Source organism: Danio rerio, chromosome 23 (assembly GCF_052040795.2).
Source record: "Danio rerio strain M-AB ecotype USA chromosome 23, GRCz13ab, whole genome shotgun sequence".
Classification (NCBI taxonomy): domain Eukaryota; kingdom Metazoa; phylum Chordata; class Actinopteri; order Cypriniformes; family Danionidae; genus Danio; species Danio rerio.
The window spans coordinates 21091560-21105919 of NC_141043.1; the positions used below are offsets into that span (position 1 = coordinate 21091560).

At 36.7% G+C, this 14360-nt stretch overlaps 1 protein-coding gene across 49 annotated transcripts in view; it reads right to left on the bottom strand.

Moving 5' to 3' along the window:
- lemd1 (LEM domain containing 1) overlaps positions 1 to 14360 on the bottom strand; it is a 41685-nt gene that overhangs the window by 1898 nt on the left and 25427 nt on the right. For 6 of the 49 annotated variants that reach the window (XM_087305546.1, XM_087305544.1, XM_087305527.1 and 3 more), the window contains 3 exons: positions 13663 to 13768; positions 13410 to 13562; positions 11375 to 11436 (listed from right to left, as the gene is read on the bottom strand). In XM_087305546.1, the coding sequence (XP_087161672.1) occupies positions 11375 to 11436; positions 13410 to 13562; positions 13663 to 13744 (297 nt within the window). In that variant the 5' untranslated portion in view covers positions 13745 to 13768. Of the gene's footprint in view, positions 1 to 1068; positions 1156 to 1231; positions 1328 to 1489; positions 1584 to 3840; positions 4132 to 11268; positions 11437 to 13409; positions 13563 to 13662; positions 13769 to 14360 lie in introns of all 49 variants that reach the window. The other 43 variants (XM_087305521.1, XM_087305520.1, XM_087305510.1 and 40 more) reach the window with 13 other exon arrangements.

Genomic DNA, 14360 nt, shown 5'->3' on the forward strand with positions numbered 1-14360 from the left:
TACTTCAATGAAAATCAAAGAGAATCAGACACCACAAAATATGAAGGAGAGTTGATTAAAGAGGAATAAATGGCCAGACCATGACATAAAAAAGTAATACATGCAAAAACATGACATATCACATATAGAATTTTTTTAAATGTATTTAAAAAATACTTGAGCTCACCTATTTTGCATCTATATGGTAAATAAAATGTAATACTGTAAAATAACATTAAATTCAAAATACCTTTTTTATTTTTACATGAATATCAATTGAGAATTGAGCATCACATGACCCTTCAAAAAGTATTGGCACTTTCAAAACAATGTATAACGTCTTATAAAAAACTAAACATTTAAATATTTATTATATTTATTAATTCTCAAAAGGAATTATTTTGGGTTGAAATACAGCAATTTAGAAAAAGTTACTTTTGACTTCTATAACATTTTTTTCTATCATTGATGTCAATCGTGACTGGCTTTCAACATTTAATATTTCTTCTGTTGTGCTAGGGGAAAAAAAATGGTCCAGAACAAGTGAAGGTTGAGTAAACGACAGAATGAAAATTTTTGGCTAAACTATTCCTTTAACCGTGTAGCTCAACAATACAGAGTTTAGGCATGATGTGAGCTGCTTTCATGTGTGTAGCATTAAGATCTTTTTATTCATGAATAAAGGCAGGCTTTTTTGCTCATTCTGTTCAATTTGATCAACCTAGACTGCATTTTAAAGTATCTTTACCTTCAAAACAAAAAACTGAGGAAACAATAAGCTTCCTCTAACAGTGGAATTAAAAAGATGCATTTTCCTGGCTTATTCCTTTGAACATTTCACAGAGGTTAGAACTCTCAGATCTAGAAAGTCAGTGCAATAAAGGCAGAAAAGAAGGAAACAAAAGAGAACTCAGAGGGAATTCCCAATAGACGCAGAGAGTGTGAAAGCCCATTAGATGTCTGGCAATGCAGCATGTCTGCTGAATTAAACATCCAGTGAAAAAAGTGAGGGCAAATGAAGAGACAGACCCTGAGGAGAGAGGAGGAGGAGGAAGGCTGAGGGAGGAAAAAAATAAAAACAGCAGTTACTCTGATGGTCTGTTTCTGACGGGATGATGGAGATGTTAAACAAAGAGATTTGCTGGTCATGGTGTCTTTATCCAGCCTCGTCAAGTCCTGATGAGAGAAACAGAGCTTTTGTCAGATTTGTTGTGCGAAGCTCTTAGCAAACACATTATCTGTATCCACAAACCCGCAGGGCCCTGCTGCCCACCGTCTGTGCGGCTCTCAAACCAGTCCACCTCTCAGACTCTGTTTGTTTGAACTGAGGACTGAACCTGTTCTCAATCTGCAGACAAAACCAATACAAGCAAAAATAAAACCCCAAGACTATCTAAACCACTAACCAAAACAAAACCAGACAATCAACCCAATATTATGGAGTTCTGAGTGTCTACAACACACACACACACACACACACACAGGCACACATGTGCACACGCACACACACTCCCCTCTTCCACCATCTCAGTAATGCTGAAGGATCTGTATGGGGAGCTGCTGTTACTCGAAGAACCATTCTGGGCAGACACTGTGGACTTTCCCTGAAAGAGAAGCAAACTGAATAAAGCACAAGTGAAAAGCAGAAGAGACATCTGGAACAGTCAGAATCAGGTGCACCACTGAAAGCCCACAACCCTATAGTGCAATGTAATAAATCACCTGAAAAACAAAGTGTTTATTTGAACCAAAATGGGCAGTTTTATAAAGAGACCATATTATACCATTAAAAAAAAAGTCTTTATATTGCTTGTAGAGTGCAACATTTGAGTTTCAATTGAGTAAAGATAAGTTCTCATTTTTTATAGAAAAATGATTTTTAAAAATACTTGCTAAACCTGAACTGTCAAACTTCAACACCTATAGGCTCCAAGATTGCTAATAATTGTACATATCTTTGTTAAAAGCCAACAACATTACAGTAAATTGCAAATAATCAGAGACTCACAGAAAACAAATAATGGTAAGAGCCATGAAGTACTGTGAATAAAGTAGAGGTGGTCTCCTTATGCGCTCAAAATACTCTGATATTTACATTTTAAACATGAAATACTTGTTAAACATTCTACAGAACTCACAAAATCAACAGTGCTATAATATTTCCCAGTAATTTACCGTTTGCGGTGCCTCATGGGATTGTAGTCATTTCCCTTAAAGCAATCCAGAGTGATTTATTAGTGGTTTTTGGTGCTTGGCAAAATGAAATGACTGAAGTCTGCATGCTCTCAAACATTAAAAACTAAGAAGACACCAGCAAGACATGGGCTACGTTCACACTGAAAGCAAATGTGTTTGTTTGTTTTTTTTATCCACATGCGACTCGGGTAATGGCAGTATGAACAGCCCAAACCACATGGAATCTGATGTTTTCGGTTCAGATTTGTGCCACTTTCATATGTAGTATTAAACCAGACACAGATCTGATGTTTTGCAATGTGACCACAGTGTGAACGGTTATGTCGGATTTCATGCGTAATGTTCATGAACATAATGTTCGAGCTACATGTCTCATCATTCTGTGCTGCAAACACAATCTACTCCTTAGTAGCATAGTAGAACGGCACACAGGGCAAATACTTTACCACAGAAAGTTGGTTGTTCATTTCGAAAAAGATTTTGAAAGCAAAACTGGAGCTTGTCAAGTAATCTGGTTAAGCTGAAGAGCATCGTATGTGTTGCGGATAGGGGATCCATGTGCAAAGGAGGGGGAACTTTCCCTCAAAGAGGAAAAAAGGCAGGTGCTCGAGCACCAAAACCCCCCTCCTGCACGTATCTGTTGTTTATAATGTAAAATAAAATAACTCTGCAAACGTATATAAACCCAACACCCCCTTCACAGTTCAGTCTGTGGCTGCTCATTAACCCTTGATTTCACTACACCGGTGGTCAGAGCTCCACGCACTGTGCTTGTCATAAATCACAAGTGATCAGTGTTTTCAATCACAACTTATTTTAGGGTTCATATGACGAAATACACATTAATATTAGCAGAACAATCATTTACAGTTCATGAAATGCACCACGGTTATCTGTGGAAAGGGCATTAATCATTCAAGCATGATCTGAAAATGTATTTTGAGTGTGTGTGTGTGTGTGTATATATATATATATATATATATATATATATATATATATATATATATATATATATATATATATATATATATATATATATATATATATACACATACATATATACATATATATATATATATATATACATACATACATACATACATACTCGCGCACACACAAATTTTGTGCATAATTAAACATTTTGTGCGTTGCGTAATCAGTTTAGGACCATGATCTGTTCACACTGCAAATCTGATACTGGCCCCATTTGTAAGAGCAGTGTGAACAGCTATGCAAAAAAAAATCTGATTTGAGCACTAAGCCTTGCAGTGTGAAGCAAGTGACAGGCAACTTACTGAAAGTGACTAGCAACTTACTGAAAAAAGGCAAACATTTTGGTCAAGTGTTGACTGTTGTTCATACCAAACAAACATTGTTTTTGGTTTGAGTGTTTTTTCTTGGCCAAATAACTTAAGCATGAGTTGAAAAAGGAACAGCAATTTCCACAATTCCAACATTCACTTGTTAACAGTTAATAATGACATCAATGTTAAGACAAACAACAAACCCATTACACACTAAAGAAAAACATTAATAAAGCACCATATGGCCTCTCGCAAAACTGAAAATCCACAAAACAACCTGTGTAGAAAGGAAATAGTGTGTTGACCCCTTTCATGCCCTGTAGAAAGTGATTAGTGCCCAAATAAACTGTTCCTACTTTACATTTACAAATCCAGCTGAGGGCAAGAAGCAGCGTGGATAAAAATCTCTGCTCTGACTGAAAGTCCCCATCTGTGGATGTAAAATTTGGCAGCATGACATACAACGTAATGTAATGCTATACATGCTTTAACCACAGAGTGGTACCATTGTTCATACTTCACAAACTACACTCAGCTGCCTTGTGCCATTTTTATACATGTTAAAATATTTCTCCTGCACAGCTTATGCTGAAACAAAACTGTATGTTGCTAATGTAAACGGAACAAAAGTTAGATGGTATGTGGATTAGGACTGTCACAATAATCAATACATATTGACTTGTATGGAGATGACGGCAATTATTTTTGGTGATGCAATATATGTCGCTCATACATAGACCTATTCTAGCAATGGGGTAAATGCGGAAGGACTTTTTCAGTAATTTGGGTTAAGCACTTCTGGTGAACTGTATGATATAAATATCGATGCGTCTAAGGTTCGTTTTCTTTGAAAATCAGCGATCTCCACTGCCTGACTGATATCAGATATAAAGTGGGTCTCAGATTGTACAAGAACCACTGCATTAAATGACATTGGTCCCCGCCATGTCTTTAAAATATGAACATTTATTTTACCCTAGTAACGGCAGGCGAGTAAAAGGCTGTGTCTTGTTTTATGCTTGAGCAACAAAATGAACGCCAAAGTTAATTTAACTGACTATATTTTAATTACATCACATTATTAATGCTGTAAAAGGAACCCTATAAAATAAAGATTAAAAAAAGTCACGTTAACATTTCACCAGAAGTTTATCAGTATGGGAGGAAACACTAGCTCTGCATATACCCAATAGATCTGGTAACATATCTACAGTTTATTATGTTACAGCCTTATTCCGAAATAGATTAGATTTATTTATTTATTTATTTCCTCAAAATTCTACACACAATACCCCATAATGACAATGTGAACAAAGATTTTTTTAATTGTTGCAAATTTATTAAAAAAAAAAATGTAAATAATAATAAAAAAATAACATGTACATAAATATTCACAGTATTCATAAGTATTCTTTGCTCAATACTTTGTTGATGCACCTTTGGCAGTAAGTACAGCCATTTCCAGACCGCTCGAGTGATGTTCAATAGGACTATGGTCTGGGCTTTGGCTGGGCCACTCAAGGACATTCACAGAGCTGTTGTGAAGCCACTTTATTGATATTTTGGCGGTGTTTTGGGTCACTGCCCTGCTGGAAGATGAACCGTCGCCCCAGTCTGAGGTCAAGAGCACTCTGAAGCAGGTTTTCATTTAGGATGTCTCTGTGCATTGCTGCATTCATCTTTCCCTCTATCCTGACTAGTCTTCCGGTTCCTACTGCTGAAAGACGTCCCCCACAGCACGATGCTGCCACCACCATGCTTTATTGTAGGGATAGTTTTAGCCTGGTGATGAGCGGTGCCTGTTTTTTTTTTTCAAACATAACGCCTGGCATTCACTCCAAAGAGTTACATCAGACCAGAGAATTTTGTTTATTATGGTCTGAGAGTCCTTCAGATGCCTTTTGCCAAATTCCAGGCAGGGAGTGGCTCCCATCTAGCCACTCTACCATACAGAGCTCCACAGAAGAACGCTTGAGCTCAGACAGAGTGACCATCAGGTTATTAATTACCTCCCTGACTAAGGCCCTTCTCCCCCAATCACTCCCCCATCACGCTTAGATGGCCGGCCAGCTCTAGGAAGAGTCCTGGTGGCTCCAAATATCTTCCACTTACAGATGATGGAGGCCACTGTGCTCATTGGAACTTAAAGAGCAGCAGAATTTTTTCTGTAACCTTCCCCAGCCTTTTACCTCCAAACAATCCTGTCTCTGAGGTCTACAAACTAGGGCTGTAACGATACACCAAACCCACGATTCGGTTCGTATCACGATTTTTGACCCACGATTCGGTTCGTATCACGATTTTTGACCCACGATTCGATTCGTATCACGATTTTTGACCCACGATTCGATTTGTATCACGATTTTATTTTTGTGGGGGGGTGGGACATAAAAGATTTTTAAAACTATTTTTTATTAAATAACATTTGAAAAATCTTTATAAACTGAACATCAAAGAACAATATTACTATGCAAATTATTAACAATATAAATAGCCATATATAAAATAAATAAATAGCCAAAGCTATATCACTTCTGTTTTCTTTGTAACAAAATACTGTTGAAAAACCAAACAGAACTAAACTCCATTGTGTAGAGGGTTCAAGCATGTTGAAAATTCTTTTTCAATCAAGTTCTTACATAGAAAAAGTAAATTAAATGGCTACTAGGGATGCTCATTTCGGTTAATTTTGCTAACCGACAACCGTCGCGTCGCTCATTAATCGGTTATTTAGGTTAACTGGTCAGATTACTATTAATTTTATATTAAACAAATTGACGTGATTTTGTGTCTGACACATTAAATATTGCATTTTAAAATACTGATTTATTTTTTAATGCTAGCATATTAATAACGGAACAGAACAACAGAGCATCTTCACGCACCTGTAGTGTTTAGCGCAGAAGAGCAGAATAATCTAAATAAAATGAATAAAATAAATAGGACTGCTCTAAATTATTTTCACTTAAATAATTAATTTATATTACAAATCGAAAATACTGACTGAATATTTTTAATAACCGGCATAGGCTGTTTTTTTCCAATTATAAGTTTTTTCTTCTGTCAAAAAAAAAAAAAAAAAAAAAAAAAAAAAAATTCGCTGACTTTCTTAAATTGCTTGCTCCACAGAAAATATGCATTTATTTAATGCCCCGCTGTTATTATTATAATCACAAAACCTTTTTACATTTTTAATAGAAATCATTATTTTAAAGAATATGTCCTGATATATGGTTTCCTCTCTCTCCCTCGCGGTTCAAGTGTGCGCTGCGTGATGAAAAGACAACAACAATGCGCGCATATGTTGACTTTTTGTAAACAGTTTTGTTGTTTAAATATGATATTGCATTAATGTGCATACATGCTTTATAAGCTGTAAAATAAAAAGTGAAGACTATTTGTTGCGTTTATTACACAGATCCAGGTCAACATCAGCGCTGGTTTGGCATCAACACGTCTGTCTTAAACAGCAATATTCTTCTTCCATTTTGCTTCTTTGGCAAATGTGTCTGTAGGCACAGGTTATACGTTATCGTCCCGCAAATTAAGTATGCCTTGCAATTGAACAAGGGGCCGAAAACAAGGCGCACCTCACTGCCTTTATGTTGACAAGGAAAAATGAAGAGAAGAAGCGCTGTCCTCTTATGAAACGACTGAATCAGCTGGGTATCGATTGTGCAAAAGTGTTGCTGTCTGTGTTGTTAAAATTGTAATATTTAATACTATTGTGATATTCAAGATTTGTACATTCATACAGATCTGGATAACGTAAAACAGCGATTAGACATTCAGAGCGTCATTAATGCGTCCTGAAGTTAAGCAAAACGGCTATAAACTATAGCAAGATAGAGTGAATATATGCAGAGTCATATACCTTTATCTATAAACAAAGTATAACTAACTGTGTTCATCTTAACTGAAAGCCTTGTCATGTTTCCTGGCCTCACGCATCGCGCACCTGTCAGTCAGCACTCCCAAAGGGTCAAACAGAAAGCGCACAGCACAGAAAAGTTTGCGCTGTTATAATTCACTTACCTTTTGGCTACTGTTTCACACTGAGGTAACTGAGGCTTAATGCCTGTGGTGCAAACCACAAATCAAGTAAACATTAAACAAATAAACAACTTATTTCTCTCAAGAAAACCAAACTCGTTTAATTTAAGGGAGTTGAAAATTCTTCAGAAACACCATCATGTCAACATTGCAGTGAAAAAACGTGACAACTTTCCTTACTCTGCAGAGGAGTCGGGACATCTGGTGAATGCCCATCCCTCTCTGCGCAGCCACATTAACAGTGTGAGCAAAGCATCGTATATGCTGTGAAAGTCCGGCAGCTTTGACAGCAATGGCAATGTTTCTGCCGTTGTTGGTTGTCAAGCGGGGTTAAGTTGGTTTTGTTTTTGATATTCCTGACACATTCAGACGGTCCCTTACTAAGAGATTCGTGCGAGCTCTCCCGGCTAAACGCATATTGCGAGGGCTTAAACGGAGCAGTGCTCGTAATGTCGAACGGAAAAAAATGTTTCCTCACGTTCTTCAACTAGCCCAACTTTTGCAGGCAGCACGCGTGACATTATTGGAAAGGTAGTCACGGGGTGTGTTGCGATTCTCTCTTATCACACCGCGACACAGGATCATAGATCTGAGTGTCGCGATTTCGGTTTCATATCGTGTATCGTTACATCCCCACTACAAACAATTCCTTTGTCTTCATGCTTGGTTTGTTCTGACATGTACTGTCAAACCTGGGACCTTATATATACACACACAGGTATATGCCTTTTTCAAATCATGTCAAATCAACTGAATTTACCACCAGTGAACTACAATAAAGCTGCTGAAACATCTCAAGAATGATCAGTGGAAAAAGAATGTAGCTCAATTTAGAGCTTCACAGCAAAGGTTGTGAATACTTATGTACATGTGATTTTTCAGGTTTTTTTATTTTTTGTAAGTTTGCAATGTGTGTAGAATTGGCGAAATAAATGAATTTAAACCATTTTGGAATAAGGTCTGTAACAAAGAAATGTGGAAAAAGTGAAGCGCCAAAAATACTTTCTGGATGCACTGTAGCCTCTGTTACTTTTTACTAGGCATGCACCGATATGGATTTTTTGGCCGATACCGTTAACCGATAATTCTTCAGACTTGGAGGCCGATAGCCGTTATGTATAGGCAGATAATTATAAATATTTTAAATTGTTATATTTTTATACAGCAAACTTCATAAAAGATTGAACTGCTCTTATTAACTGAATAGTCTATACTCAGAGCAAAAAAGCTATAACTTCAAAATTTCAAGGTGATTATAGACCTATATTATTCACGATTTCACATAAATCAGCATGCAAAAAATTATTTCCTTTTCTTCATAGCAAATTAACATGCAAGTTGATTGTTGCATAAAAATTATGTTTAAATAACAAAATGGTATTTAATTAACAAGCAAGTTAAATAAATTTAAATAAGATGAAAATGAAAGAGCTAAGGACTGAAATCAGCTCAAATGGTCATGAATAAAACGTGTTACAGTGATGTACACGTACAAATATGTCATGTCCGAAAAAGCCTTTTTTTAGAAGTGTTTTGACAGTTTAGAGCCACCGTACAAGCAAACAGCTAAATACAGATAGTATGTTTTAGTACGTTTAGAAAATGCGGCACAGATTCATCCTATTTGGCGTTTTGACATGTCACATGTAGGTGCTGATTGTCAATCGGACAACGCTTCTGCGCTCGTTCTTGCCGTCAATCGCGGGAAAATGATCGATAAAAAGTTTATGATAAACCGCTGAGAATTTTACTCAACTGTAGAGACAGAGTTGCCATCAGAGTCAGATTTTGATACAAAACCTGCATTGAGCTGACTTCATGACAAACAGAGCAGAATATAAAGACAGAATGAGCGGCTAGTTAAGAGCCCCTTTGACTAAATTCACCTCTTACCTTTCCCCCGTGCTACAGCGTGTGTGTGTGTGTGTGTGTGTGTGTGTGTGTGTGTGTGTGCGCGCGGTGACAGCTCTCACGCGAGCTCGTTATAATCAATATGAATATTCCGATCAAACTGAATACAATTTTACATCAACAACACATGACCAGCAACACGTTGATAGTAATAAATAATCAGATTACAAACAACCGTTTACACGTGTTGTAAAATGTGCGGGTCCTTTAAGGGACTGGGCTGCAGTTTGGGGTGTGTGAAGCAGAGGGAGAGAAAAAAAGAGGAGCGTTTTTTTTGCAATGAGACCATTTTCTGTTTTGTTCCCTCTTTGGTGACTTATTTGTTGTACCACACGGAAAGTGATAAATAGTGTGGACCAAGTTACATGTGTCCTCTTTCATTCACCAGCTGCAACTAAAAGAGTTCACCCCGAAACTAATATTATTCGGCCCTGGAGTTATAAGTATATCTCCCTGCTATATCTAACACAACAAAGAGACAAAGCAGGAAAGGTTTACACATGTAATATTTTTCCTGAGGCAATTTAAAGCAAAATACACAATGACACTCAATCAAACACATCTACAATGATGAGGAACATGGTTACTTACTGAGTTATTAATGCAAAGCAATACCACATGAAGAAATGACAGTCTTTGAAGGAATAAACAGTGTGAGGAGAGCTCCATTGGAGTGCACTGGGCAAGTCTGAACATGTTCCGCCCACGCGAGCGAGGCATGTAGGTCTTTAAAATTACGTAATTTATCGGCTTAAATATATCGACCCAATTAAGACATTGGATCGATAACGATAATCTTAAAAATAGCATTTATCGGCCGATAACGATATGGTCGGTGATATATCGTGCATCCCTACTTTTTACCTTGCACTTTAACATTTAGAATGATTTATTTAGGATATGCATCTTATCTCAATGCCTAATTATTAAATAATTAAATTGACTAATAAAATTAAGAATAAAATATTATTTGTTACTTGGAAGAGTGTTCTTGCAGTATGATGCTATTATATTGTCATTCTGGCATTATATAATGAGTGGAATAAAATGGCCTTAAAATGACAATAATATCACTTATCGCAATATATTTTGGTGCAATTAGTACAAAAAAAAAAAAAAAAAAAAGATACCGTGACAAGCCTGATGTAAGTGCTTTTGGTGAAGATATGAAGAACTAAAGATGCTCAGGAAATAAAAAGCCCATAAAAGATAGCAGCAAAAAAACTTGCAACATTAAGCCAGGTACATTTTTAACCCCCCCACCCCAAAAAAAGTATTTTCAGATGCCTATTCTACTTAATTAGTTATACATGCACAGTAAAAACTGGAGCTCAACTTGAGTTTAAGTAGAGGGAACCTGCAGGGCTTTAAAACCAAATGCAAAGGTTTTTCAAAATAAATTAGGCATCTAATGTTGTTTTGTCTTTTCAACCATCATTCAACCAGGACCTTATATTCAAGACAAGTTTAAAAGGGTTTAAATACCAATGTATTCATTCCACATTTAGATTTTTGCAAGACCAGAGGAAACTTGGACCATTCCAAGTAGCCCAACACAACATCTAGGGCAGGATATTATATCTGTCATTGTCAATTTGTGATGCTAGCACCATTAAAAATGACACTTCAGCCTTAAACTCAAATCATTTAACCAAGTAGGCTTGAGTTACCATGAAGGATCTCTTCGCTACATCAAAAAAAGTGTCCTTCTCACATACATAATGCATGATGTTACAAAACAAAACTGACTGACAGCTGGTCGTTTAACCTCTTTCCACAGAAAGACTGAAGCAACAACCGCTGTCCATGTTAATGATCAACACACACTCATAGCAGGATATGAACAGTCAGTTGAGATAATGGATGAATCATGTTTCAGTCTCGAGGGGGAAAAACACAAGATGGATTCAGGTGCATGTAAAGCCACTTACTCTGCTTGCTGTTTTGCTTGTCTCCGTCCGGGGCTTTGTTTCAGACAGAAGCTGCTCTGACTCTAAATAGACATGCAAAACAAATGTATTACAAGCAGGGACGATAACAGGCAAAGTATTTTATACACATTTAGTATACGATAAATCAATTGTTCCAAGTAGATCTTCTGGCTACTTCCACACTAATCTGGAAACATTTGTAAACGCATCTTTTTTTCTTTACCAGTATAACATTTATAGGATTTGCATCAACGTCTGAATATGTAAAAAGTATTATCTAAAAATAAGGCAAATTTTGTTGTGAAATATGCACAGCTGTCTTTATTTAAGAATGTTACTGTTTAAATATAATACTACTGCCATTCACATTGACTACGTTTACATGGAACTCAGTGATCGAATAATTTGCCTTAATCTGAATAAAACAATAATACACAAAAAACATACAATTTCTTTTTATTTCTAAAGCAAACAGCAAAAAGAACATCTCTGCATGCATAACCTACATGGCAAACTTGATTCGGTTCCTTGATGTACTTGCAAAGTTTCTGGATACAGTTCACTTATAGCATAGGTCTTAAACTCAATTCCTAAAGAGACGCAGCTCTGCAGAGGTTTGCTGCAACCCTATCAAACACAGCTAGTCCAAATAATAGAGGTGTTCCAAAAAGTCATGAACAGGAATGGAAATCTCCAGGAATGGAGTTTAAGACCTATGACTTAAAAGAATAGTTCACTCAAAAAAGAAAATATACTAACTATTTACTCTCCCTCAAATGGTTCCAAACCATTATAAGTTCATTTATTCTGTTGAACACAAAAAAAAGATTTTAAAGAAATCTGAAAACCTGCAAGCATTGACTTCCATAGTAGGAAAAACAAGTACTTTGGAAGGGAGTAATTAGAGATTTTGTTTTGTTCAAAATATCTTCTTTTGTGTTTAACAGAAGAAAGAAAGTCAAACAGGTTTGGAAGTGAAGATTGAATAAATGATGACAGAATTACCCATTCAATGGTGAACCATGTGGCTAATAACAAGGGTATTTAAAGTCTAGACAAACATGAAGAACATCAAGTGTTGCTTTTGAAGAAAAAAAAAAAGTTATTAACCACTTTAATTGGGGTTAGGATTGTTTGTTATTTAAGAGTTTGTAAAATTTGTTAAAATTAATGACCAACCAACTCCAGTTTTGCAATCTCTACTAAGCTGATGAATTAAATTAAAGGGTTAATTCACCAATAAATGAAACTTCTGTCATCAGTTACTCATCCTCATGTCATTAGAAACCCTAAGAACTTCATTTATCTTCAGAACACGTATAAAGATATTTTAGATAAAATATGAGAGATCTCTCACCCTCCATAGAAAACAATAGCCCAAAGACAAAGTTCAAAAAAAGAAATCAAAAATATTATTAAAAATATACCATGTAACTTCAGTGGTTCAACTGTAGTCCTATGAATCTCAAAGAACACTTTTGTGCAACAAAAACTCCTGTAAAAATTGCCATTGTTTAACAATGTCTTCTTTTCCACATCAGGGAGTGTTTACTATGGGCAACACCCCTTTTTGCTGTAGAAGACATGGGCAAACAGTGATTTTAAAGCCGCACAAGTGTTCTTGGAGATTCATGATATAATATAAACTTTGAACCTCTCGGGACCGTTGCGGTTTATGGAGGGTTAGAGATTTCTCCGATTTCTTGTATAATATCTAAATGTGTGTTAAGATGAATAAAGGTCTCAGAATTAATTTCTTTTCTAGTAAAAAATATTTTTTAGGGTCAACTAACCCTTTAAACCAATGGTTCTCAATTCCAGTCCTCTGGGCCACCCGCCCTGCACATTTTGTATGTCTATCATCTTTGAAACAAGGATTAGTTCATGGATCTCTTAATGAGCTGATGATCTGAATCAGGCATGTTAAGGACCAGAATTGAGAACTGTTAGAAGACAACGTACACAATGTGCACTGATGGCGGGGTCCAGCACAGGATTGAGAAGCAAGTATTTCAGCATCATTGCTGGCCCTTACCAGAGTCCTGTTCCTCATCAGAGTCCTGTTCCTCATCGTCCTCTTCTTCACTGTCTGAATAGAGACCTGCATCTGCTGTACCATTGATCTTGTGCTGTGCTGAAGAATCCAGCAGCCTCTTTAGCTTCTTTTCATACAAAAATCTAGTAGACGCTGCTCCAAACAAACAAACAAACACACACACGAAGAACCAGATTATTGTATTGCATAAACTGTTTTAAAAGCCAAACAACCGTGACTTCAACAGACTGACCTAGAATGGGTCCAGCTTTAACACCATATTGAAGCAGTTTGGCTTTGAGCTGATCGTCAGTCAGTAAGCCCAGGTCTACCATTTCTGCCGCCTCTTCTTTCTCAGCCTGTACAGTGAAATACACACAACAAACTATTTTAATAAAAAAATCCTGTTGAGGCAGTGAAATTATAGCGATTCATCACGGCGGAGAGAGGAATCAGCACATTTTAGCATAATCTAATAAACATACGCTGACACTAGCTTGCCAAAGGGTGAACCTCGGCTCACGCAATCCTCAATAGACTCTTGTTTTGAGGCTTTCTCGCCTTTGCATCTTGCACTGACGCGTTCTGAAAAGGGGTCACATCCAATATTAGCTGCTGTAGCAGTTTCCCCATCACAAACCAACCTCAGGCTGAAGAAACTTCACTTTTTAGCAGAATCGAGCAAAAATGCTTTGCGCTATCAAACAAAAACAAGACGCACATGAAAGAAGCCAGCGATTAAGTATTGCATCCAGATGGAAAGTTAACGTTTTTTTTGACAAATTGAGAAAATATTAAACCACAAACGAGGAGGGGGGAAGAAACAGTGTTATACAAACATCTGAAGTTTGCATGCTTGTTATGTAAAAACAGTAGAAACTCGAGTGCTAATGGCTCAGAACAGATGGTATTTATCGGAGCCGTTTCAATGTAGCATTGAGTCAGAAATCC